The 27,438-nt window shown below is 40.0% G+C and overlaps 1 protein-coding gene across 1 annotated transcript; it reads left to right on the forward strand.

The window, feature by feature from the left end:
* The first annotated feature begins 453 nt into the window (after positions 1–453).
* Positions 454–27,065, forward strand: LOC136885231 (circadian clock-controlled protein daywake). Its single transcript, XM_067157698.2, has 6 exons — positions 454–558; positions 8,945–9,037; positions 9,872–10,007; positions 17,704–17,837; positions 24,060–24,212; positions 26,479–27,065. The coding sequence occupies exons 1-6, from the start codon at positions 492–494 to the stop codon at positions 26,625–26,627; spliced, it is 732 nt and encodes a 243-aa protein (XP_067013799.2). The 5' UTR covers positions 454–491; the 3' UTR covers positions 26,628–27,065.
* Positions 27,066–27,438: the final 373 nt, after the last annotated feature.

A 27,438-nucleotide genomic window follows, 5' to 3' on the forward strand; every position in this document is an offset into this window, starting at 1 on the left:
CGCCATCTGTGTCGGTGTGACCTAAAGCATGTTTGCCGGATCCAAACGTCAGGTTAATGACTCTATATGTTTTACGAAACTTTTGAGAATATTAAGACAGAATTTACGAAGGTCGATGAATAATTATGATGCGTTTTCAACCTTGTGCCAGGAGCAAGCTGATTAAAGTATGAAGACCTTGACAGAATATTACCACGTTTTCACCTTCGTTTTCCACTAATTACGAACTGAGGGAATGTGAATTGCAGGCCACAACAACCTGATTCGAGACGAGATCAGGTTAAAAATAAAAAAGTTAAACAGGAAAGCCTAGCGCTTTTTTTTTTCTCGTTGCAGCTGTTCACTCCCTCAAGATCAGAATTTTCAGAACGAGAACTGCAAGTTGTTGACCTTGAAGATTCTTTATTTTTAATAGAGGTATAAAAGCAGGGTTAACATGCGAAGTCAGTTGTCAGTCTGTCAAGCAGTGAGAGTGAACGTCGCTTCCTACAATGTCCAAATTACTTCTAGTTCTGGTGACAGCCGCGGTGGTATCCTACAGCGCTACTGAGAAACTACGTACGTATTATTATTATTATTATTATTACTAACCGGCTTCTTCGTTGAATGTTAAGCATAGCAGCCTTCGATTCAGAGGGCTGTGGATCTTAGAAGCGTTTAGATCGTTCGGGTGCTTGTGATCGTAATAATAATAATTTGCATTTACATCCAACATAACACACACAGGTGCACGCCATAGTGAATAGGGCTGCCGGCCGTTAAACTGGACTTAATACACTTATTATTATTATTATTAATCCTCCAATACTTCTTCATCTGCACCCTATGCCTCCCTTTCCTCTCCTAAAATCATTTTGAGCCTCTTTTCTATCCCTTTAACACTTTCTTTCTAAAAATCTTCATATCTGTTGCTTCTTCTTCCTTATGTTGTTTCTTTTCAAATCTTTCTTGATTTCATGAATCCAGGCTGTTGTTGTTGACTTCTTGTTAGAAATATATTTGAAGATCTGTTGTCATCCATTCTGTATACATGTCCAAAAAATACCAATCTCCTCTTCCGCATTGTATCTGCTATGTTTTCTATGTTCCGGTACATTACTTCTTGATGTCCAGAGTTCTGTAGCTCTTAGCGGACCGGGTATTCTCCGTATAATTTTTATTTCCAGTACTTCTGATTTATTCAGCTTGTAATTCTGTACTAGACATTCACTCGCGTATAGGCATTCCGGTTTGACTACTGTGTTGTAGTGTTTTATTTTGATGTTTTTAGATAAATACTTTTTTGTAGATATTCCTAGTTATACCGTAAGCTCTTTCCATCTTGTGTATCTTTTCTTCTACAGCAGATGTTTTCAAACAATTTTCTTGAATTGTTTCTTGAATAATAATAATAATAATAATAATAATAATAATAATTATTATTATTATTATCGAATCACAATTTAAGTTATACTAAATAGAATGTGCGAGAGGAGAATGAATTGGTGAAACATGACTAGAAGAAGATACAGAATGATAGGACATATCTGAAGGAGCGACCCTACTGAGTTTTTAAGCCTAAATGATCCAAAAACCAAAATTGAGATGCTCGCCCTAAAATTTATCCATTCATTGGGTGGATCAGTAGTTTTGTACGCAGAGAAAATTAACCCGTTCTCCGTCGTGAACTACAAATCATGTCGAGCAGAAAATGCCCACTGCACGTGTCTTGTATTTTTATTCACGTTTGCTGAGGAATATTTAAATCTTACAAGTTCAGCTTGAGTTCAGTGTGTTAGATTTACCAATAGTTATTAACCTTAACACTCGTATATGATGTGGCTTACCATAATGGAACATACAAACAATTTTTAGTGAAAACTATTCTAATCTTTCAACGTTCAAAGTTCGATAATTACTGCTAGAGGTACGTATTTTTATATATGAGGGCTTAATAAGTAGTGTAGGATGTTAAAATTCTGTTGTCAACGGTAAGAAAAGGGCCAAGGAAAGAGAAAATATAGTGCTGGGAAGTTGTGATGCAACTACTGTAATTGTATACAAAATTATCTTTTTCTCAAAATTTTATTTTTCAGTATTAAAATTTTTTTAAGTGCAACAGTTGTTGCCTGATTGTTTTCAAAACTGGTATACCTATAGTGCCTGTAAGATACATAATGTAAAAGTTGATAACCATTTTGAAAAAAACTATATCTGACAGAGATATCTCAAGTCAAATATGAAGATTTGAAATTTCAAGGTAACAAGTCAAAAAATGGTAGAATGGGATGGTTTGATTTTTAAAATAATTTTGATAAAATGCGTTATAAATGTGAAATTGTGATACCAATTTTTTAAAACTTAATAATAATTTTAATTTGGGCAACATGAATGAAGTCAAATTATTGTGAAAATTGGATGAAATTACAAGCCTTACAAAACTCAGTAGGGTCACTTTTTAAGACAACCAGGACTTGTTCAATTGGTTTTTGAGGCAAAATGTTGGCGCTAAGAACGGGAGGGGTAGACCAAAGTGTGAATGTGACTAACATATTAGAACAGATGTAGGATTTAGTGATGTAGAAATGAAGACGGTTTGCACCAGTTTCCAGTATTTGGGAGATAGAGGGTTCGAAGCCCACTGTCGGCAGCCCTGAAGATAATTTTCCGTGGTTTCCTATTTTCGCAGCATGCAAATACTGGGGCTGTACCTTAATTAAGGCCACGCCCGCTTCCTTCCAACTCCTAGCCCTTTCCTGTCCCATCGTCACCATAATACCTATCTGTGTCGGTGCGACGTAAAGCAAGTTGCAAAAAAAAAAAAAAAAAACGGTTTACACAGGTTAGGGTGGCATGGACGGCTGCATCAAACCAGTCAGTGGACTGAGGATTTGAGTATTGCTTTACAGTGTCTTAGTTATTCTCTATAGAGTGATAAATAAGTTACAAGATTGTGAGCAACTGCAACGTGACCTCGAAAATGTTGTGAGATGGACAGCAGGCAATGGTATGTCGATAAACGGGGTTAAAAGTCAGGTTGTGAGTTTCACAAATAGGAAAAGTCCTCTCAGTTTTAATTACAGCGTTGATGGGGTGAAAGTTCCTTTTGGGGATCATTGTAAGTATCTAGGTGTTAATATAAGGAAAGATCTTCATTGGGGTAATCACATAAATGAGATTGTAAATAAAGGGTACAGATCTCTGCACATGGTTATGAGGGTGTTTAGGGGTTGTAGTAAGGATGTAAAGGAGAGTGCATATAAGTCTCTGGTAAGACCCCAACTAGAGTATGGTTCCAGTGTATGGGACCCTCACCAGGATTACCTGATTCAAGACCTGGAAAAAATCCAAAGAAAAGCAGCTCGATTTGTTCTGGGTGATTTCCGACAAAAGAGTAGCGTTACAAAAATGTTGCAATGTTTGGGTTGGGAAGAATTGAGAGAAAGAAGAAGAGCTGCTCGACTAAGTGGTATGCTCCGAGCTGTCAGCGGAGAGATGGCGTGGAATGACATTAGTAGACGAATAAGTTTGAATGGCGTTTATAAAAGTAGGAAAGATCACAATATGAAGATAAAGTTGGAATTCAAGAGGACAAACTGGGGCAAATATTCATTTATAGGAAGGGGAGTTAGGGATTGGAATAACTTACCAAGGGAGATGTTCAATAAATTTCCAGTTTCTTTGAAATCATTCAGGAAAAGGTTAGGAAAGCAACAGATAGGGAATCTGCCACCTGGGCGACTGCCCTAAATGCAGATCAGTATTCATTGATTGATTTGACCTTCATCGACAGATGTTTTGAGACATGGTATGCCTTGTCTAGTTTGATTTTCCTCTGTTCAGGGGTAGGTAATCGTTCAGAATAGAGTACTCCCATCTCCTAGTTCCGAATCTCCTAAAACTAAGGAGAGAGCGATCTTTTACTGCAGTTCATTAAAGTGTGATATACGCATTACATTTTCCTCTCATAATTATTTGACTATTACTACACTAAACATAATGTAGTTTGTCCTAGACGTTAATAATGCTATAGGACAACATGTATCTTTCCTTACTTTTGTGCCACAAGTCTTTTCGAACTATCCTACCATTAACAACATGCTTTAGTTAACGGTTGAATTAAGAATATAATGACATGACAATACATCAATTTATATTTTACTGCATTTGTTATTATAGAGTTTTTAATTTTAATTTTGTGTGGCTATTTCTAGCCAAGTGTAGCCCTTGTAAGGCAGACCCTCTGATGAGGGTGGGCGGCATCTGCCATGTGTAGGTAACTGCGTGTTATTGTGGTGGAGGATAGTGTTATGTGCGGTGTGTGAGTTGCAGGGATGTTGGGGACAGCACAAACACCCAGCCCCCGGGCCGTTGGAATTAACCAATGAAGGTTAAAATCCCCGACCCGGCCGGGAATCGAACCCGGGACCCTCTGAAGCGAAGGCCAGTACGCTGACCATTCAGCCAACGAGTATTATACAGTATTTAACCTATTAGTAATTATATTCATGATTCTAGGCCACACAGGCCTCTTTTCCACCTTATACTTATCCTTCATTATTCTCGATTGTATTTATTTTGATGTTTTTACTTTTCTTTTTCCACATACTTTTGAAATTAAAGATGTTTTTCTCCCTCGTGCAATCCACTCTTTTATTTAATAGTTTAGCAATTATATGGAATTCTCTCTCTTTTTCTATTTTCATCTCACATTCACTTCCCAGATATTTTATTCCCAGTGCTTCGGTTGCCTTACAAACTCTTAATAGATGCGCTTCTTCCATTTCTTCCCCACATTTATTTTCGTTATTTTTCTCTCTCTCTCTCTCTCTCTGATCCTCATTTTTATATATTTCCATTAGCCACCACACTATTCCGGCCACTTCTCTGTTAGGAAACCTTTCTGTCCTTACTGCCATATTACGTATAACTTTACAAAATTCCAGCAGTGTTCCTTTTTGTTCCATATTCTGCCATAATCGCCTGTTTCTCAATCTCTTTGCCCCGGTAGCTTTCCATTCCTACTCTGTCGAGCATCCTTTTCACTTTCGTTAGGCAGTAATCATCCTATAAGTGTTTCATCTGTTGTCTGTATGCTAAATTCGAGTAATCGTTTTACGAAGGTCTTCCGAAATGTATTATTATTGCTTACTCCTTGACTATAAGATTCGCATTTTAATTATTATTCGAAATTTTCGTTATCCGATGCCACGTCCCCCACCCCCCAATTATGTTCCCGTTAACATAAGTTGCCAACGGCCGTAGCCGTGTTGAAACACCGGATCCCGTGAGATCTCCGAAGTTAAGCAACATTGGGCGTGGTCAGGAGTTGGATGGACACGCTGTTGGAGGGGGGTAAGGGAATGGAGGAGCGGAAAGGAACTGGCCACCCTACCGCATGTAAAACTCCGGCTCAGGAACACCTCTGCGGAGGTTCGGACCTGCCTTCGGGCAGGATAACCCTTACTTACTTACTTAACATAAGTTCCACTGTAATTTCTTCCATATATACTACAGCACCTTTTAAAACTGAAATCTGCACTTCAGACTTTCCGTATGTCATGAAATGTTTTCTGTTTGGTATTATTATTACTATTATTTACGGATAATCCCACTAGAACTAGGCGAAGTACATAGAGGCGTGTCTTCCTTTGTGCCCATATTTATTTCTATCTTTTACTGTGGGCTTCTTTTCTGTCTACAAACCAAGCTGTTCCAAACCTTCTCCTTTGGTCTTGCCTCCTGGTCAACTTGCAGTGTTTGAATTTTGGATCTGAAGATTACTCTGTTTTAGACATCTATTTTTGTAACTCCTGCCTGTTTCAAATGAGATTTGATTTCGCCAGTCCATTCATTCCATTATGGCTATTTTAACTTTATTCTTGTTTTCACAGAATTCGACTATTTGTTTTGTAAGTCTGTCTGGGTGCATTTTTTAGTATGTCAGTAGAATCCCAACCAGTGTTTTCTAGCGCCATTGTGAATGTTTGCGTATTGTTAGATATATTTTTGCCTCTGAGTTGGTATTGTCCGTCTTCGAGTTTTGGGCCTAGAATTTTATTATGATTCTGCCTTCCTTTTTCTCAGTGTTTTTAATGTCTGATTTATCGTTTAAAATGAGCAATTCTGAACCATAAAGACATTCTTGTTTAATGACTGTACTGTAATGTCTTAGTTTTGTGTATTTGGAGACACATTATTTGTTGTAGATATTTTGGGTTAGTTGGCATGCAGTTTCCATCTTTTGGTATCTAATTTCGTTGGCTTTTGTGGGTGACTATTGATTAAAATTAAGCCTTTGGACTAGGCAAACTAATGGTTGAATAGATGGTAAATTTCAAGAAAATAGAACCTAGAGCGTTAGAGTAGGTGAAGAGATACCCAAACCTGTAACGATTAAGGCGGTGTTCCACAAGGGAGTGCTATTGGACCAATGCGTTTTCTTATGTATATGAATTATATGAGGAGATGGTTTCGATCCCCACTGTGCGTTTCTTGCTAGGAGGTTCATGACCGTGGCTGTATATATAGTAAGATGGGAATGCGCTGCAATGTTGTATGAAGTACCTTTCCACATCTCCTCCTAAACCACTTAAGTAATTTCAACCAAACTTGGTACACTTATGAATTACTATCCGGAGAAAAACAATGTGGTGGTGATGATTAATGCTTTAAGAGGAAGTACAACTAGGCAAGCATCCTCTATATAACACTAATCAGAGAGAAAGAAATGGAAGGGATCCGACACTTCGAAAAATGAAGTTATCGGCCAAAGAAAGAAAAGCATGTGAAAATGTATGACTCCCTAGCCCTCGAGTGCTCAAATACCATCGGCGTCGGAAAAGAACAAGAGTTGACCAAGGGAGGTCAGATAGGGTAGATGGAAGTTAGGAGCCTGGTACAAGTAAGTAGAAGCAATGCCAGAAATCAGTTGAGGGCCCCGTGGTCTCCAACCGACGCTCCAATGTTCACAGCCCCTGGGGCCTCAATTAGTCGCTTCTTACGACAGGCAGGGGTTACCGTGGTTGTTATTCTACCATTACCCATGTGGGACCTAGGAGTGGGAGTTAGAAAGGAGTGGCATCTAAAAATAATAGAAAAGTGTCAAATCCACAGCTTTCGGAATTGCTAAGATGAACCATGACACTGTGGATGCCGTTTAAGTCAACGTTCAGCCCTCATCGGCATACGGGATGCGAAAAATATGTCAAAAAATGACCGAGATTATGGATGTATATGTGTATGTCCCATCAGAGATCTCAACCAAACTTCGCACAAATATGACTTACTATCTGTAAAAATGACTGTGGGGGTAAGGCACCCTTAGGGGCGCGGATGGAAATGAGTGAAAAAAATAATAGAAAACGGTCAATATTAATGTAGAATCCATAGTTATCGAGGTCGCTGACACGAATAGTGGCACTCTGGATGCCCTTTAAGTCAATGTTCAGCCTCAATCGGCGTGGGGGTGAGAAAGGGTGACAAAAATTGTCCAAAATTACTTCGGTTACCGAAGAATGTGCTTAAGTTCCAATATAGCTCTCAACCAAACTTGGTATATATGTATATATACTACTTAATATCCTCAACTCGTAGCGGAGATGGTGAAATATAAAAATTATCGAAAACGACCGATATCAGTGTCGAATCCATTGTTTTCGTGGCCGCTGAGGTGAGTTGTGACACTCTGGATGCCTTTTAAGTCATACTTCAGCCCTAGTTCAATCAATCAATCAATCGATCAATCAATCAATCAATCAATCCATAGTGATCTGCATTTAGGGCAGTCGCCCAGATGGCAGATCCCTTATTCCTTGTTTTCCTAGCCTTTTCTTAAATGTTTGCAAAGAAAATGGAAATTTAGTGAACTATACCTTGGTAAGTTATTCCAATCCCTAATTCTCTTCCTATAAACGAATATTTGCCCTAATTTATTCTCTTGAATTACAGCTTTATCTTCATAATGTGATCTTTCCTACTTTTAAAGGACACCACTCAAACTTAATCGACTACCAATGTCATTCCACGCAAACTCTCCACTGACAGCTCGGAACATACCACTTAGTCGAGCAGCTCGTCTCCTTTCTCCAAAGTCTTCCCAGCCCAAATCTTGCAACATTTACGTAACGATACTCTTTTGTCGGAAATCACCCAGAACAAATTGAGCTGCTTTTTGGGGGGATTTTTTTCCAGTTCTTGAATCAAGTAATCCTGTTGAGGGTCCCGTACGCTGCAACCATACTCTAGTTGGGGTCTTGCCAGAGACGTATATGCCCTCTCCTATACATTCTTAGTACAACCCCTAAATACCCTCATAACCATGTGCAGAGATCTGTACCCTTTCTTTACAATCCCATTTATGTGATTACCCCAATGAAGATCTCTCCTTATATTATTAACACATAGGTCCTTACAATGACACTCACAAGGAACTTTCATCCCATCAACGCAGTAATTAAAACTGATAGGACTTCTCCTATTTTTGAAACTCACAACCTGACTTTTAAGCCCGTTTATCAACATTACCTGCAGTCCATCTCACAACATTATCGAGGTCTTTATTGGCTGTTGCTCACAATCTTGTAACTTATGTATTACTCTATACAGAATAACATCATCCCAAAAATCCTTATCTCTGATCCCACTTCTTTACTTATGTATATAAGAAGATTAAAGGTCCAATGATACTGCCTTGAGGAATTCCGCTCTTAATTATTACAGGGTCAGATAAATCTTCATATGTATGCCAAAATTTAAGTTAGAAAATACCCTTACTATTAAGCTTTATCTATAATTAATTTAAAATTCCAGGAATTAATTATGAGCCAGAAACTTCAGAACTCAATTTCTTTAAACTATTGCAATCGGACTTGTTTATCTTCGATTGTGAACCCGTCATATAGGCCCTGTATTACCACGACGAACAATGTTCATTAATTTGGAATGTTGTTTGATTTATTTTCAGCTGCATACATCACAGCGTGCAAGGAAGATGATCCAAACTTGAACGCGTGTGCTTTGGGAAGTGCCAAGAAAGCCTTCCCACAAATGGTCAATGGTAAGTAATTCTATTCCAAAATAAAAATAAAATTGAATGTAAAATAAAAAAATAAAAACATTAAAATTAAAATACAATAAAAATAGAAATGTAAAAATAAAAATAAAATAAAAATTAAAAAATAGTCCGCCACTGTGGTTTAGGGGTTAGTGTGATTAGCTGCCACCCCGGAGGCCCAGGTTCGATTCACGGCTCTGCCACGAAATTTGAAAAGTGGTACGAGGGCTGAAACGGGGTTCACTCTGCCTCGGGAGGTCGACTGAGTAGAGGGGGGTTCGATTCCCACCTCAGCCATCCTAGGAGTGGTTTTTCGTGGTTTCCCACTTCTCCTCCAGGCAAATGCCGAAATGGTACCTAACTTAAAGCCACGGCCGCTTCCTTCCCTCTTCCTTGTCTATCCCTTCCAATATTCCCATCCCCACCAAGGCCCCTGTTCAGCATAGCAGGTGAGGTCGCCTGGGAGCTGTACTGGTCATACTTCCCAGTTGTATCCCCGACCTAATGTCTCACGCTCCAGGACACTGCCTTTGAAGCGGTAGAGTTGGGATCCCTCGCTGAGTCCGAGGGAAAAACCAACCCTGGAGGGTGAACAGATTAAGAAAGAAAGAAGCAAAAATTAAAATAAAATAAAATTTAAAATTGAAAACAAAATTAAAATTAAATTAAAATAAAAGTAAAAATTAAAATTGAAAATAAAAATAATTAATAGGCTTAAATTAAAAAAAATTAAAATAAAAATTTAAGTTGAAAATAAAAAATAGTTCAGCGTTTGAAATGAGATGCTGTGGTGTTGATGTTTCAAGTTCATTGAGTATTATTTTCGCGTGTTCACAGGTGACAAGAAATATGGAATCCCTTCACTCAATCCTTTGGTCGTAGAGAAGGCTGAAATTCCGGGCAACGGGCTAGACTTGACATTCATGAACGCGAAACTTCATGGACTCCCGGATACTGATATCCGAGATGTGAAGTAAGTCACTGGAAAGCAACTTTCATTTTGGGGAGAAGTCTCGTTATCACAACAGATCTGAGTTGACAATGAGGTACAGTAGAAGCTCTGTTAACCGAAATACATGTAACCAAATTGACGACAGAGAAATATATTTGTCACAAAAAATAATTACAAGAAAAAAAACTAGATGACCGGTATTGCTGTCATAGTCATATTGCTTGACTGCCCTTCTCAACAGTTTTGTGAACATTTAATAAGAAACACGTTATGCTATACCGCAGTTCGCAGTCAGAATTCATCCATTTTGACGTCATCATGTTTGGAAAAAATCTATCCATATATTCGACTTTTTATCCTCCTATTTAGAACGATTGCCTTGTGAGCTCATAGGTAAGCCTCGAAGGATGTTTTCTTTAGCCATGCAGAGAACGTTTTTAAGATACACGTCCTTCACTCTTTCTAGTGTAGCTAGGTTATCCTTTGATAGGTATTCTCAGATAGCGTCTAAGGCGTATGTCATGATGGGGTCTGTTTGCACGTAGACTTTTCTCTCTTAGCAGCATTAGGAACGTTCTGTCATCTGTTGAATATATTTTGGAAGCTGGGAACTGTTAGAGAATCAAAGAGTATCTAGCAGGGGATAGTATTCTTCCATGATCAGAGGAAGGGTATACTCTCTGGCTTAACAGGTACTAATCAAACATGGCTGCATGCAATGAGACATATCAGAATATTAACGAAAGTGTCAGTTGCTTAGCAACCTGCTAAGTACAGAGTATATGATGGGTTAGGATAAGCCTTCGCCTGCAATTATTGGAGTGATTATTTAATGATTTTATTTTATGATTGCTCAAAGTTGGATAAACTTATAGACCTATCATGTCTCATAATTCACAAAACAAGGGATGTTACGGGATGCGCAGACTCTCATCTTGACTGCCTCGTTACCTGTGGTTCTTTCATTAGTACCAATGTTAGCCCTGTTATGACTAGGATTTATATGTTGTATAAGCAAGAAAATGTGCTACAAAAAGTGGTGAAATGTTCATTTCGGTATGCACTTATTTGCATGTTATTAAACACTTGTATGAAATGCAAACGTAACATTTGCGAAAAGGCTAGGAAAACAATAGATAGATAGGGAATCTGCCATCTAAATGCAGACCATTAGTGACTGACTGATTGTTGTTAGTGATACCCTCGTTCGTCATCGGACGGCTCACTGTACTTTTGCCTTCGGAGCAGGAAGCGAACACGCCAACTTAGCTCAAAGTAACGCTTTTCCTCTTGAATACGTCCGTGTGTTGTGAAAAAGACAGCAAGTTCACCAGATTAATCAAAGACGATGGGAGAGGTATACGGTAGAAAAAAAACTACAACGAAAGACCGCCAAAGATAATAGAATAGAGATTAAACTGAAAAGTAAATAAATAAAACTGTTTAAGCAAGTCTCGGTAGGAGGTGGGGGAACGGGAAAGGACATATTGCAACGAAGTTAAAGAAATAAGAGCAAAAGAGGACACTGTAGTGAGAACGAAAACCTACAACCTGTTTTCCAGTCATTGACCGGGTCAGGGATGTAATGAATGAAGCAGATATATAGGCTATTAGTACGATGGGGTCGCCACACCCAAAGTGATTTATTAATGACTGATAGATGCTATGAAATGAGAATGGAGAGTGTTGCTGGAATGAAAGATGACAGGGAAAACCGGAGTACCCGGAGAAAAACTTGTCCCGCCTCCGCTTTGTCCAGCACAAATCTCACATGGAGTGACCGGGATTTGAACCACGGTATCCAGCGGTGAGAGGCCGACGCGCTGCCGTCTGAGCCACGGAGGCTTCAACACTGTAGTGAAATTGAATGAATTTCAAGAAAAATATCGAAATTAGGTTTAGAACACTCAGAAATACCTCGATGTGTGCTCTTTCAACAAAGGCTTTTTTTTTTAAATGTCGGTATTTTAAAAGTTCACAGCGCCTCCTTTAAATGGCGCTCTACTGGCATTTAATTGTCACAGGGAAAGGAGTACTGGTGAAAGTAGAGAGGTGAGGAAACAGGCGAAGGTGAGATATCACTGGATGGAAGTCTGAAGGGTGTACTTATAGTGCAGGGCAATTCTGAAGTGAGAGGAGTTTCATAGATTAGCAAAATCTTCATGTTTTCTTTCATATAAGGAGTCCCTTATCATGCAATTTTTGCCTGTTGTAGGTGAAATTTTACTCAGTATTAGTTAGATATTTGATGCATAAATTACTGTGTCCATTTTACGGTGGAAGATGATTCAAAAATATTTGTGACCTACGAAATATTATGTGTACACGTATTTAAAAAATATATAAATATTAGATTTAAAAAAGTATATATATACCAATATATTTGTCAAACAACAAACTTTGACTCTGATATTTGTTAGCGTAACTATCCAGCAGATTTGTGCAAAATTTGGTGCCAAATGGAACAAGAAATTGTGATGCAGGGAATTTTTTTAACGATGCTCATAAAATGAAAGTTAAAATAAATTCTACTCAAAAAGTTTTATATTTACAATATTGAATGTTGGCAACAATACAATATCAGAGGAGATATACCTAAAATAAGAGATAAAAATTCTTTGAAAAATATAGAAGTTAGAAATTTGATTATAGTGTCCCCTTAATACAGTAACAGCTGCATACAGATGATTAATGTATATTTACCCAGAATAAGGACAAGTATTTCGTTTTGATTCCTGTATAGTGTAATCTAACAATCGTGCTGACCAGACGACACCTGATAATCTGCAGCACGTCGGGATGAGCAGCGGTTGCTTGGTAGGCCATGGCCCACCAAGGCTGTTTGTTGCGCCATGGGGTTTTATCAGACTAAAATTCATGTAAATTGGATCCACTGATTGTTTTGTATTCAAGGTCATTTTTTAATCATTCGTTTTAGATTCTAATCAGTGGATTCATTTTAGTTATTTATTGTTTCATTTCGTTACACGTCGTATCATTAGGAGCCGATAGGTCCTTTAAACAACAATCATCATTAAAGCCCGGATTTTCATGCCGTAACAGGCTAGCTTGCAAACTAAATTTGGTTAATAGGAAGTGTCAGTCACCCGCTCTTCCATAATGTAGCAAGAGTAACATAAATTACAGGAGTTCTGATGGGCAGTACCTCTAATGTTAATGCAAACCTTATAGCATAAACGTTGTGAAGGTAGACTATACTTGCTGCTCGCTTCAGAAACTTTGCATTCTAACCTATTAATGCGTAAAAATCCGGGCTCTAATCATCATCAACATCATCATGTCTCTTGTAAGACCCTAATTAGAGTATATGTCCAGAGTATGGGACTCACACCAGGACGACTTGATACGAGAACTGGATAAGATAATAAAAAAAGAGCAGCTCGATTTGTTCTGGGTAATTTCCAACAAAGGAGTATTGTTACAAAAGTGTTGCAAACTCTGGGCTGGGAGAAAGGAGACGAGCTGCTCGACTAAGTGGCATGTTTCGAGCTGTCAGTGGAGAGACGGCATTAGTAGACGAATAATCTTCAGCGGAGCTTTTAAAAGTAGGAAAGATCATAATATGAAGGTAAAGTTGGAATTCAGAAGACAAATTGGGGCAAAATATTAGTTTATACGATGAGGAGTAGGAGACTGAAATAAGTGAAATGTTCGATACATTTTCAAGTTCGTTGAAAACGTTGAGAAAAAGGTAGGAAAACAACAGATAGAAATCTGCCACCAGGGCGATAATCCTAAATGACTGATTGAATATAAGGAACACTGATTTCAAAAACGACCCAAATCCACTTGTTTTGTATACTCTCCGATTGTCACAGACGAAACTTACAAAAAGTTCACCTTTCCTAGGAATATAGACTGAATGGATGGCTATTGTAAGGGTTAAAAATGTTGGCTCCTATTTTGGCAATGTCCCCCCCACCCCCCCAACTTTGTGGAGTAAACATTACATTTTTATTTCATTTTAGCCGTCTGAAGCAAGGAATTATAGGAATGATTAAAAAAGGCAATTTGTACAAGCCTTGTTGTCTTATCAGCTAATTCTGTCCTTTGTGTGCTTTAATTATTAACAAAATTCTTTGCGGAAATACAGTCTTAAGGCAGCTTATACACTGTTTGGAGGGAGGTTGTTATTTAAATACTTCTTCAGGTTATCCCTTTAAGACACTGGCTCGTCTTATTAGGAACATGTTGAATGATAGAAGTTTCCAGGTCATTGTTGGCAGTGAAATCAGCAAGCCAAGTAAATTAAACAATGGACTTCCTCAAGGATCAGAACTTGCCCCACTCTTCTCCAGCCTGTATGTATCAGATTTACCCTCCACAAAATCCAGGAAGTTTGGAAACGCTTATGACTGGGCAATTGCTGCATGTTTTGAGAGAACAGAAGAGATGCTGACAAATAATCTCTCTGTTCTGGGAAACTACTTCCGAAAATGGAGACTTCAAGCAAGTATAACTAAGACCAAATTTGCTTGTTTCCACCTGAACAATAAAATGGCAACAAGGGAACTTGCAGTTTACTTTAATAATACCCTCCTTGGCCACATCCCAAATATTTGTGTGTAACACTGGACAGAACACTGTCATGTAAAGAACATCCACGAAAGACTGCTGCCAAAATGAAAACAAGAAACAATATCCTCCGGAAATTTTTCGGTACCACTTGGGGTGGCAGTGCAACTGCTCTCCGTTGCTCAGCTTTAGGTTTAGTTTATTCTGTCGCTGAGTATTGTGCTCCGATGTGGATAAACAGTCCTCTTGTAGGATTAATGGATGCACCATGCGCGTGATTCCATGAACAATTATGTCAACTCCCACACAATTGTTCCTTATTGTCAGCCACATCCCTGCACCTCATTTGCGGCGATAAGAGAATATCGGAAGATCCAGACCAACAAACAACTACCTATCCATGGTGACATTGCCGATCTAGATGTGAAACGATTACGTTCAAGACATCCACCTATCTGCACAGCGGGGAAACTTGTAGCTAACAAATTCAATCTGGTTGAGAGAAAGGTCTCATGACTGGAAATTGTTTGCCCCTCCAGAGAGTTCATAAATGCCATGCATAACTGAAAAAATGCCAGGGTTCATTCAACCTAGAAAGATCTGGTCGAAATTAAATAGAAATCGGAACAATCAAGGTGTATGTGGGGATCTCCTGTACAAGTAGAGGAAAAGACCTTCAACGTGTTGCGAGTGTGGCGCTCTAAGACAGACTCTTAGACACTTAGTTCAAGAATGCCCACAGACATCATACAGTGGTGAGTTAAGAGACTTCTTCCTAAGGACACCACAGGCACTTCAGTACATTTATAATCTTGATATAGAATTATAAATAACTAACTGATGTACCCGTGCTTCGCTACGGGATTCTAAGAAAGACTGTCTTTGTGGTTTTCCTAACTACAGTTAGGCAACTGAGGCCATTACAAAAATGTCAGTAGGAATGTAGGGATTAAAAGCAATGTTATCATATAAAATACTAGCTCAAATGAAAAACCGCACATTTTCTCACTTTTAACGAACAGTACTACGATGCCGATCCAACAGTCCAAAGTTCCAGTACTGACTGACCCGGCCGCAGACAGCCATGAAGACCACTCCTCTGCCATTGTTCCGTTAAATATACACACTGCTCTTTCCAATCAGTAGGGATTGAATAGCTCGAATGCTATGATGGACCAGTTTGTTACGTACCAGTAGTATCAGAAAATGTATGAACCAGAGGAATGCCATGCTTAAGAAGAAAATTATCTAACTCCCTAGCTACTTCCCGCCAATATTCAGGCAGGCTGCTATACTCGGTACGACCGGGCGAGTTGGCCGTGCGGTTAGGGGCGCACAGCTGTGAGTTTGCATTGGAGAAGTAGTTGGTTCAAAATTCACTGTCGGTTACCCTGAACATGGTTTTCCCTGGTCTCCCATTTCACACTAGGCAAATGCTGGGGCTGTACCGTAATTAACGCCAGGGCCGCTTCCTTTCCATTCCTAGCCCTTTCCTATCCCACCGTCGCCATATTACCTATCTGTGTCGGTGCGACGTAAGCAATTAAAAATACTCGGTATACAGCAGTAATCCCATCTATCAGAGATGAGTGGCAACAGAAGACACAAAGCACATCACAACAAACAATGGTCAGTGTAATGTTATTGTTGTTCAATGTTATAAGCTTTCACATTTAGTTTTCTTTCGACTCTGTGATATTAGGGCAGCTTACGAAATTATTTATAGCGCAGACTGTAGTTCCTTATGTTCCGACTTTACATAACGATTTTCAGTATATTCTGTCTACCCATTTTCTCGTGACTTGGCGCTGATATGGAATTAGCAATAAAAATACAAATTCATGAATATCTCTGTCACAATAGCCGGTACGGTAAAAAACATTAGACATAAATGATCGGAAATTTGATACCAAATAACTTTAGTAATGTAGTATTTGTCGATACTACCACTCACAACACAAATATTTGAGAATTAAATTTTAGGCCTTCCCCTAAACTACCATTCCACTCAGAGTGAATAAAATTATTTATAACCTAGACTGTAGCGACTTATTTCCCAAATTCGCATACCGATTTTCATTAAGATAGGACCACTATTAACATAAAAATTAGAGTATTTAAGTTTAGGACTTCCCCTAAACTAACATTTCTTTCAGCGTGAATAAGATTAGTTATGGCCTAGATTGTAGCGACTTGTTTCCTGACTTTGCATACCGATTTTCGTTAAGATAGGACCACTAATAATATAAATATTTGAGAATTAAATTTTAGGCTTTCCCCTAAACTACCATTTCTCTAAGCGGGAATAAGATTATTTATGGCCTAGATTATAGCGACTTATTTCCCGACTTTACATTCCGATTTTCATTAAATTCGCTTCAGCCGTTTTATCGTGATGCGTGTACAGACAGACAGACAGACAGACAGACAGACAGACAGACATTATGGAAAAGTTAAAATTGCATTTCCTTGTTACTGTGGACATTACCGATACAGAAATACCATTCTTTTCAAATTCTGAGCAATGTACAGACAAAACTCTTATTATATATATATATATATAGATGTTCATGTATGCCATACGATAAATAAATAACATCCAGCTTTTTTGTTTCTCTTAACAAGTTTTAGTCTCTAGACTTGAGATGATTTTGAAATCACCGTTGTTTCGGTAATTTGATTGGTACATACAGAGCAGTTAGGTGTTGTCACACCCCATTGTGGTCCACATGGCTGTCTGTCTGTTAGGTCATCAGCCCAGAGGCTGGTTGGATCCTCAAATAGCACCACCAAAAGTTATGAGGTTATAAGGAAACCGCAAAAACCAATGGTAGTACCAAAATGAGGCGTACTAGGCAAGACGAGGAGTGAGGTAGTTTGCCATTGCTTTCCTCACTGGGTCAGAAAGTGCTATTGCAGCACAACTGACCCTATGAGCAACACCTTTCATAACACTCAGATGCACTAGACGTGCTCTGAATGTCATTACTCAGCACCACCCATACCCCAGCAGCTTCCATATTGTCACAGCCATGGATGAGACTGGGACTTTGGTGGAAGCTACACTTTACTCTGGCCTGTGCTAAGAGATGGGTACAAAAGTACTGTATCCATCAAGAAATGGCAGCAGGCAAGTGGTCCACATAGTGTTTCCTAAACAGACACTTCTACTTGCTTCCAGGTTTGATACGACGAAACAGTACTTGGAAGTGAACTTCCTCATTCCCCACCTTTACGTCGACAGCGACTACAAGATTGACGGCAAGCTCCTGGTCGTACCACTGAAGGGTGACGGCAAGACAAACATAACATTAAGTAAGTAACTTTCATACATACCCAGGAATTTCTTTCGGCGGGGGGGGGGGGGGGGGGGGGTAGAATTTGGTGGGGGAGGGGATTCCGAAAAAAAAGATTATAGTAACAAATATTTTTTACTTTCAAATAGATTTTACAGAAAAAAAATTTTGAAATAGTTTTAGAGCAGGACCTTTTGCAACTGAACGGGTAAAATAGAAAGGTAAATTCATAGCGGTCTCGTGGGCAGAAGAAGCTTTAACACGTGCGTGCAGTGCGACGCAAGGAATTCTGTTATTTGTCAAACAATGGAAGAAACAATATGTTACAATGTAAGTATTCAAATATTTAGAGGTTCGATTAATTAAAGAAAAATCTTCTAGCGACTGGATAACATGAAAATATTTCTATATGTTTACGAAAATCGATTTTTTACGGTGAAAAATGTGTTAAGAACATAAAAACAAACAATTCAATTTTCAGTAAATTTGTTAACCGCATTCACAGAGAAACATTCAAAGACGACACAGATTTTGTACGTTATATTCTTTTCTTTATTTTATGAAAGCTTATTTTTATAATACTTCTAATTGATTATGGCTAATTCAAAACCTGCACTTACTGTTTAAATTTGTCAATTTCCCTTTTATTTCGGGAGGGGGGTGAACCGCCACAACCTCCCCCTCCCCTACCTTGCGTACTGCTTTGTATAATTTGAACACTGTGATTCAGCAGCCCCTTCCAACTAACGTGCACATGGTCATAGGGGTGCTATTCCCCTGCAGGAGTACTTTATGGCTCTAATGTTCAGTGAGCACATTTTGCACACGTTTCTGAACACTAGCGAAATGTTATGCCATCCGTTCGCAAAACATCATCATCATCTGTGTACCCTCCAGGTTCGGTTTTTCCCTCGGACTTAGCGAGGGATCCCACCTCTAGCGCCTTAACTGGGGAGTATGACCAGTACTTCGCCCAGGCGGCCTCACCTGCTATGCTGAACAGGGGCCTTGTGGAGGGATGGGAAGATGGGAATGGATAGGCAAGGAAGAGGGAAGGAAGCGGCCGTGGCCTTAAGTTAGGTACCATCCCGGCATTCGCCTGGAGGAGAAGTGGGAAACCACGGAAAACCACTTCCAGGATGGCTGAGGTGGGAATCGAACCCACCGCTACTCAGTTGACCTCCCGAGGCTGAGTGGACCCCGTTCCAGCCCTCGTACCACTTTTCAAATTTCGTGGCAGAGCCGGGAATCGAACCCCGGCCTCCGGGGGTGGCAGCTAATCACGCTAACCACTACACCACAGAGGCTGACTCGCAAAACATGACGCCTTGAAATCATATAGCAACGTCCTTTTACCATGTAACTATGTTCATTTGTCGTGCCTCGTGACCGACTGTAAGGAAGAGGAGAGTCAATGCATAAAACTAGGTAACAGCGCTGTAATTAATTTCTTAAACACCAAACCGGATGGCATATGAACTCTGCTCTCGTCGTACTACCAGCATGTTTCCAGCACTGTAGCGTAGCGGATGTGGTTAGGCGTACGCCCAGCAATCGACGGAATGTGTCGGTGGCGGTTCGAGTCCTGCAGCTTTACAATTTTTTTTGCATCGGTGTGATGTTCAAATACGTAAACACAGGCCCATGTTTGCCACATTCAAACACTAGGATGATGATGTTATTCATCTTGGGCCCTGCGCATACTCCGCTGGTTAGGGCCTGAATGACTGTAATCTTTGCTGTCATTCAGCATGTTTTCCACGGAGGAATTCGTTGACATACTCCTCATTTATGGGGAAGCAAGACAAAACGCGTGCGAGGAACTACGTATGTACCAAGAACGGTATCCCGACAGGCGTCACCCTGCTGCTACGACATTTCGCCGTGTTGAAAGACGCCTAAGGACTATAGGCGTGATTTTCAACCAGCCACCAGTCCACGATAGGCCGGTTACATCGGATGAAATAGAAGAGGCCGTTCTGGAGGAAGCCTGAAATAATCCCCACATCAGTACAAAGGCGACTGCACGACAAGTGAACACCAGCCAGCCGTCCGTCTCGCGAATACTGCATGAGAATAAGTTTCACCCATACGATCTTGAGCTACACCAAGAGCTCCATGGGCGGGATTTCGAAGCTCGAATGGAGTTCCGTCGGTGGCTGTTAGGCAGGCTGGACAATGATACAGCATTCGTATCGCATGTCCTGTTCTCGGACAAATTGCGCTTCCACAATAATGGGAACGTCAATCGCCACCACATGCGCTATTGGAGTCCGGACAAACCTCGCTGGGTGCGACAGCCGACCCATCAAGTACGATGGGGAGTGAATGTTTGGTGTGGAATCTTGGGGGATCGCCTTATTAGACCTTATTTCTTTGAGGGCCATTGGACGGGCCCACGCTACCTCCACATTCGGCGTCAGGGACTCCCACTGCTGTTGGAGGATGTGTCCTTGCACGATCCTTTGACGATGTGGTTGCAACAGGATGGAGCTCCACCACATTCAACTTTGCTCATTCGTAACCATCTGAACGAGGAACTGCCATATAAATGGATAGGACGAGGAGGGCCTGTTCTTGGCCTGCCAGATCACCGGATTTAACGCCGTTAGACTTTTTCTTGTGGGGACATTTGAAGAACGTGGTTTACACTCAAGCGCCGGTAAAACCCGACCAGCTCCGGCAACTCATCACGGATGCTTGCCGAGCAATTTCACCTGGAATGCTTCAGCGCGCAAGACGATCTGTTGGACACCGGGCTCGAATGTGCACAAACCAAACGGTCATCACATCGAGCATATGCTGCGATAAAACATTGTTAGGACAATTGTTTTCCTGTTATTTCCGGTTTGTACGTGTTCGCCTGCTAAATAATCGGCCCTTCTTAGGGCCACAAACACATTCATTCACACACAAGCGAGTATTGAATTTACATTGCGTGCGGTACGTATTACACATAGGCCCTATATTTCAAAAAACTGTGATCTTCGCCCCGGACTCGAACTTCCCCCTCCCCGCTCCGCCACGCCTTTACCATCTACACTACGGTTGCATACGGCACACTAGGCAGCTTATAGCAAGAATGAGGTTTACTGCAGTCGCAATATCAATTTAGTGTTTCGCCGGCGTGTGAGGTTCATATGATCTAGAAAGCACACGCATGTCTTCCAGTGTTTAATACGAGTATAACATTACAGCGTCCTATCATGGTGAGGTGGTAAATACCATTGTGTTGTCTGAACATACCGACAGGGCAGATGTTTTCAGGACGGAATGAATATTGTGGGTTGCATAAAATTAAATTGAAAGGGGCGACTGAATCACACTGTTACATATCAACTGCAAGTTCTCCCTCTCAGGATTACTAGAAACATATTTATTTCATTAAGTCCTTTATTTGCGTAAGATAGTCATTTATTCAACTAATACGATGCTTAGGTCGTTGCAGTTAACTGTTTTCTCCGGTAGATGGCTCTATGAAAGTCATCTCGCGGTGATCTTTCTATCCCAGCCGTATAGAGAGCTCTGTGAAAAGTTGTTCATGCAGACCTTTGTATGTTCGTCCGACAGATGGCTCTGAAATGTTGGTTGTAATAAGCGAGAAACAGAAGGAAATCCATCTCGGGATATTCTATATTTTAAAAGTCCTTTATAATGAAATTTACATAGAATTATTCAATGTAGGGTTATTAAATGAAATCCATATGGACTGCCAAGTACGACATTTCGCAGCGGAAATAGTAAATTGATATTTTAATTCGTGTTGCTTCAATGGTTTGGCTTATTTTACACAGCCTCAAGTTATTTATTTATTTAGCTCATGAGAAATACAATATTATATACAATATGTACAACAGGCATCTGAAGTTCATAACTTAAATTCCATATCAAAAGTTGAGAGCCAGAAGAGCCTAAACCTAGTTGCGAACTCTAATATTATTTACATTCACCATGGGCTTAACCTAGCTCGCTCAGCGTGTATGGTATTGGGTACGGTTCGTGATCTTATGCATTTTTTTTCAGCAAATAATGTTTTCGTATTATTATTTATCTTTCTGTTATAGTGCACTATAGCGTAGTTTACGGTTTAGCATAGCATAAGTTAGTGTGATACAGGTTTAATAGTTCAATGTATAAAAATAGCTGTAGTTATATTTACATCCGTACATTGGTTAATTAGTTCGTGCGTGTTTAGCAGCTCTCAGTGTAGTTCGGGAAAGACAAGGGGCAAGAAAGTGACTTTGAGATCAGTGGAGTGTTTCCTTTGTAGGCCATAACTTCCTTCCTGTGCCAGGTATTAGCGGTGCGTGATGTGGTATTTCCTCATTCTCTTTTATTCTTAGTATTCTCTATTTAGTGTGAGATGTTACTAAGTGTAATGTTTGTGAATTTGTTTTCAATCCCGATCCATTAGCTTTTCTGAGTATGGTTTTACATTTTACGAGGGCTGATCACTGCGGTGGTATTGCATCAGCTGTTGTCGCGGCAGTAGAGCGCTGGTAACAGAGTTCAGACGATTCTCTTTTGTTTTGCAAGAAGTCAGTTTATCAGTAAAGCCGTGCGGAGTATAGAATCAGTTTTAAAATTCCAGACACCACCCAAAAAATGGTTTTGGTTCCCCAGTGTAATTGCTGTCACAATCAGTTGACTCCAAATTGTTGAGAAGTTCTTTCGTGTAGTTGACACCCCCTGTGGGTGGGGGTGGTATCCTCTGCCTGTCATAAAAGGTGATTAAAAGTGGCCCCAGTGTCTCTGAACAATGGAGCGTGGGTTGGCGAACACGGGGCACTTAGCTGAGTCCTGGCATTGCTTACACTTATTTGTGCTAGGCTCCTCAATTTCATTTATCCAATCCGACCTTCCTTGGTCAACTCTTGTTCTTTTCCGAACCCGACACTTTTAGGTTTCCAAGGGCTAGGGAGTCTTTCATTTTCAGGACGTTCGTGGCCCTTGTCCTTCTTTGGCCGATACCTTCATTTTTCGAAGTGTCGGATACCTTACATTTTTCTGTCTGATTGTTTAGGATTTGCAGATGATCTGGCACTACTAGCTAAATAACCTGAATGAAGCTCGAAATCAAATCACAAGTCTCCAAACTATTGCTGGAAAAATAGGATTAGCAATTTCATTTGAAAAACTAAAATATTGGCAATAGATCCCTCTTTTAATAAGCAGTGTTCTGATAAGTGGAAATGAAATGAAAATTGAAAAACAATTTAAATGAAAATAATTCCTGGACAGAGAGAACGAATAAATTATCCAGAGCCCAAAATGTAACCAGAAATACATACAACAAGAAATGTTTTACAATAAATGCAAAATTGAAACATGAAATAACTTATGGAAGTGAAAGAAACATTATTTAGACTAAGGCAAAAGAATCACATAAAAAATTAAAATAGAAAGAAGAATAGTAATAACATGCAATAATAAGAAGTACCAAAAATAAGGAGAATGGTGTATCATCCCAAATGCAGCAGTGTGTCACGAAATAGAACCTAAAACGGATTTCATAAGAAAGAAGAGAATACCATTCTTTAGTTATATGTTGAGAACACCTCAAGAAAGGTTAATGCGCAGAATTTTGGAGAAGCTTTGGAAACAAAAGCAACGACCTGTCTGGATAAAAGAAATAAAAGTAGACATGACAGAAATAGGCATAAAACTGGAGGATTTAAAAGAATAAATCAAACAAAGTAAATAAATTGAAGAATAGTAAAATTAGATTTCTACCTAAAATTGATAAAAGAGAAACAACCAAAAGGGTATTTTCAGAAGAAGATCGAAAACGTAGATCAGATAAAATCAAGAAATAATGGAAGAGCAGAAGGGAAAAAACATAAAACATCACAGAAAACCGGACAGAAATTGACTAGTGTGGTCCAATGTGGCCATAGAAGAACAATAATAATAACAGAGGATGGTTGGCTTGTTGTACTTCCTCTTAAAACAGTAATCACCACCACCACCAACACCACCTGTAGTTACAGCCTCATCTGTGTTACATGTCGTGTAAATTTGTAGAACACCGGGTAATTTTAGTAAAAGTTGCTTGTTGACGTTGACAGCTTCATTTCTCGTAGGAAATTGCCATTGGACACAGCCAGGCGCGATCGCTGGCTTATTTGCGGAATTAACTTTGAAAGGCGTAACAGTATATTATGAAGATGTACGTATTTATGAATGTATTTCATGATAACATTTTCCATTCCCTCATATTATGTTCTCTTTATTTTTGCAGCTGATGTTGACCTGACCTACAAGGCAAACTACCTCAAGGAGAAGGCCGCTGATGGCGAGGATCACATTAAATTACAGAAGCCTGACTTCGATTTCAAAGTGTCCAGAGCATATATTCGGCTGGAGAATCTCTTCAACGGTGACAAAGCCTTGAGTAAGTATTAAAAAAACCTTCAACCTGTTTTCAAGTCAATGACCGGTCAGGGATGTGAGGAATCAAAACCCGAAATTGCGGCGAGGATAGGAACTGTGCCGGCTGCCGAGGCCTGTCGCATTCCTCTGGGGCAATGATTTTTGACTGAAATGAAATGATACTGGAGTGTGTTGCTGGAATGAAAGATGATAGGGAAAACCGGAGTACCCGGAGAATAAACCTGTCCCGCCTCCACTTTATCCAGCACAAATCTCACATGGAGTGACCGGGATTTGAACCACGGTATCCAGCGGTGAGAGCCCGGCTCGCTGCCGTCTGAGCCACGGAGGCTTTCTTATACGGAATTACGTTTAGGATATACTAATTCAGGCGAGCTTATATGTAAAAATATTTTCGTGTCTTAACCTGATCGTATTCGTCCGCCTCTGTGGTGTAGTGCATAGTGTGATTAGCTACCACCCCCGGAGGCCCGGATTCCAGTCAGCCTCGGGAGGTCAAATGAGTAGAGGTAGGTTCGTTTCCCATCTCAGGCATCCTGGAAGTGGTTTTCCGTGGTTTACCACTTCTCCTCCAGGCGAATGGCGGGATGCTACCTAACTTAAGGCCACGGCCACTTCCATCCATCTTCCTTGTCTATCCCTTCCAATCTTTCCATACCTCCCGCAAGGCCCCTCTTAAGCATAGCAAATGAGGCGGCCTGGGTGAGGTACTGGTCATCCTTCCCAGTTGTATCCCCCGATCCAGAGTCGGGAACTCCAGAACACTGCCGTTGAGGCGGTAGAGGTGGGATCCCTCGCTGAGTCCAACCCTGGAGAGTAAATGGATTAACAAAGAAGAATACTTAACACTGACATTCGTCAGAGCTAATTTTCCGTCAAAGTTTCGTTTAAACATTAAAAAAATCAATTAAGGTTGGCAGTTAATCAAATTCACTACACTACAGAGGCGAATTTCTTAAATTTTTCAAAAAGCTTTCACGGATGGAAAAATGTGGTTTCTGGTATAAGTCATTCAAAACTCTTTAGGAATTTTCAGTCGTCAGAGGGAGGCATGTCGAGGTACACATGTACTCAAGTGCACTGACACCATATTGTGCTTTCAGCATCTTGGGGAGGTGTGCGGTGGTAACTCACGAGCCCAATGCCACACTGGCAATTTCAATATTGAAACAACCGAAATTATTTGTATGTTGAAAACCTTTCTTAGCAGCCAAATTTGGGGTCTCCATACTATGAAAAACGAAAAAAAAAACTTGAAATGTTTCAAATTGTGGGATAGCTCTATCAAACTAAGGTAAGGGTTGTTCTGCCCGAAAGCAGGTCCGAACCTCCGCAGAGGTATTCCTGAGCCGGAGTTTACTTGCGGTAGGGTGGCCAGTTCCTTTCCGCTCCTCCATTCCCTTACCCCCCCCCCCCAAACAGCGCGTGGCAACCCATCCAACTCCAGACCACGCCCAATGTTGCTTAACTTCGGAGATCTCACGCGATCCGGTGTTTCAACACGGCTACGGCCGTTGGCTATCAAACTAAAAGAAAATAAATTTCCGGTCTAAATGCAGTTCCGGAAAATCAGCCTAAAACCGCTCGTTTCTTCAATCGTTTTATTTTATATTCAAATCCTAGAAAAATTAAAATATTTACATAATTCTTTCAGTAATGTGTTCCTTGGTTCAATACCCTCAGGACCGGGCGAGTTGGCTGTGCGCGTAGAGGCGCTCAGCTGTGAGCTTGCATCCGGGAGATAGTAGGTTCGAATCCCACTATCGGCAGCCCTGAAGATGGTTTTCCGTGGTTTCCCATTTTCACACCAGGCAAATGCTGGGGCTGTACCTTAATTAAGGCCACGGCCGCTTCCTTCCAACTCCTAGGCCTTTCCTATCCCATCGTCGCCATAAGACCTATCTGTGTCGGTGCGACGTAAAGCCCCTAGCAATTAAAAAAAAAACCCTCAGGCGTTTTTAAAATGTTTGAAAAATATCCACACAGAATGTACTAACAAGGGCTTAAGTGAAACTCTAGATTGACTCACATCAGCACTCATAGTGGTAGAAAAAAGGCTAACTGCTAATCTAATCGACCGAATAACGATGATGAAGAAAAGGATTGTAATTTTTAGAAGTATAAAAAATATATTCTCATAGTTTATTTTATATAACGTAAATTTCGTAGCTCATATCCCTAGGGTGTTTTCAACACTGAGTTGCTTGCCTGGAGGGCTAGAAACCTTCAATTTTCTTTTAATACCTTATTTCTCATTTATTTTGCAGGTGATGCTACCCACAAGTTTCTGGACGAGAACTGGGAGGATGTTGTCAAGGAACTGGGTCCACCTATTCTGGAGATTGTGCACCAGATATCGTCCAACATCCTGGGCAACATTGCTTCTCGTGTACCTTATAAGGATTTCTGGGCATAACACCCAAATCCTTTCATTTCAACACAAACATCTCTTTATTCACTGCATGCTCACTTAGATTTACATTAGTACTTCTAACGTTCAAAATTATACATTTCTCAATGTACCATTATCAAAATCTAAATTCTCTGTTTTGTGTTCCAATAATGTACAGTAAAATCTTCCTGTTGCAGTGAAATCCAAACTTTCCTATCTTCACCAAATAGTATTCAAGAAGACGGCTTGTAGGAAAACGATGATAAATGAACACCTTTCAAATGCTGTATTCCACTGTAGGAGGAGCAATAATTTGAATACCAATCATGCACAGTATCTAAATATCTACTCCTTGATACTTTTATTAGGTACTTTGCTTCTGATCTAGAAAATCTTTATTCACCGATACACGTTCACCATTCGCACACGTTATGTATTTATATTAATAAAATCCATATGTTATAAAAATCTGTTTTTATTTACCTACCCCAAACATACGAGCCGAATTAGTAGCGCCTATTCTTAACGAACCTGCTGGATTTAAAAGTGTCTTAGGGTGAAAACATGTCGAGTTGGTTGCTATGGATGGATGACTCCGCTTCAGTTTGAGGGCCGTACACTAGCACCGAGTGCGAGTGAGTATGATGAAAAACAGGGTTAAAAGTCAGGTTGTAAGTTTCACAAATAGGAAAAGTCCTCTCACTTTTAATTACTGCGTTGATGGGATGAAAGTTCCCTTTGGGGATCATTGTAAATACCTGGATATTAATATAAGGAAAGGACTTCAGATTGGGGTAATCACATAAATATGATTGTAAATAAAGAGTACAGATCT

Source organism: Anabrus simplex, chromosome 14 (genome assembly GCF_040414725.1).
Source record: "Anabrus simplex isolate iqAnaSimp1 chromosome 14, ASM4041472v1, whole genome shotgun sequence".
NCBI classification, from domain to species: Eukaryota; Metazoa; Arthropoda; class Insecta; order Orthoptera; family Tettigoniidae; genus Anabrus; species Anabrus simplex.

Bases quoted from the DNA above. Each gene is read 5' to 3' on its own strand.
- LOC136885231 (XM_067157698.2), top strand. From the start codon at position 492: ATGTCCAAATTACTTCTAGTTCTGGTGACAGCCGCGGTGGTATCCTAC. The intron at 9,038-9,871 runs GTAAGTAATTCT...GCGTGTTCACAG, and splicing joins CTTCCCACAAATGGTCAATG to GTGACAAGAAATATGGAATC. The intron at 10,008-17,703 runs GTAAGTCACTGG...ACTTGCTTCCAG, and splicing joins ACTGATATCCGAGATGTGAA to GTTTGATACGACGAAACAGT.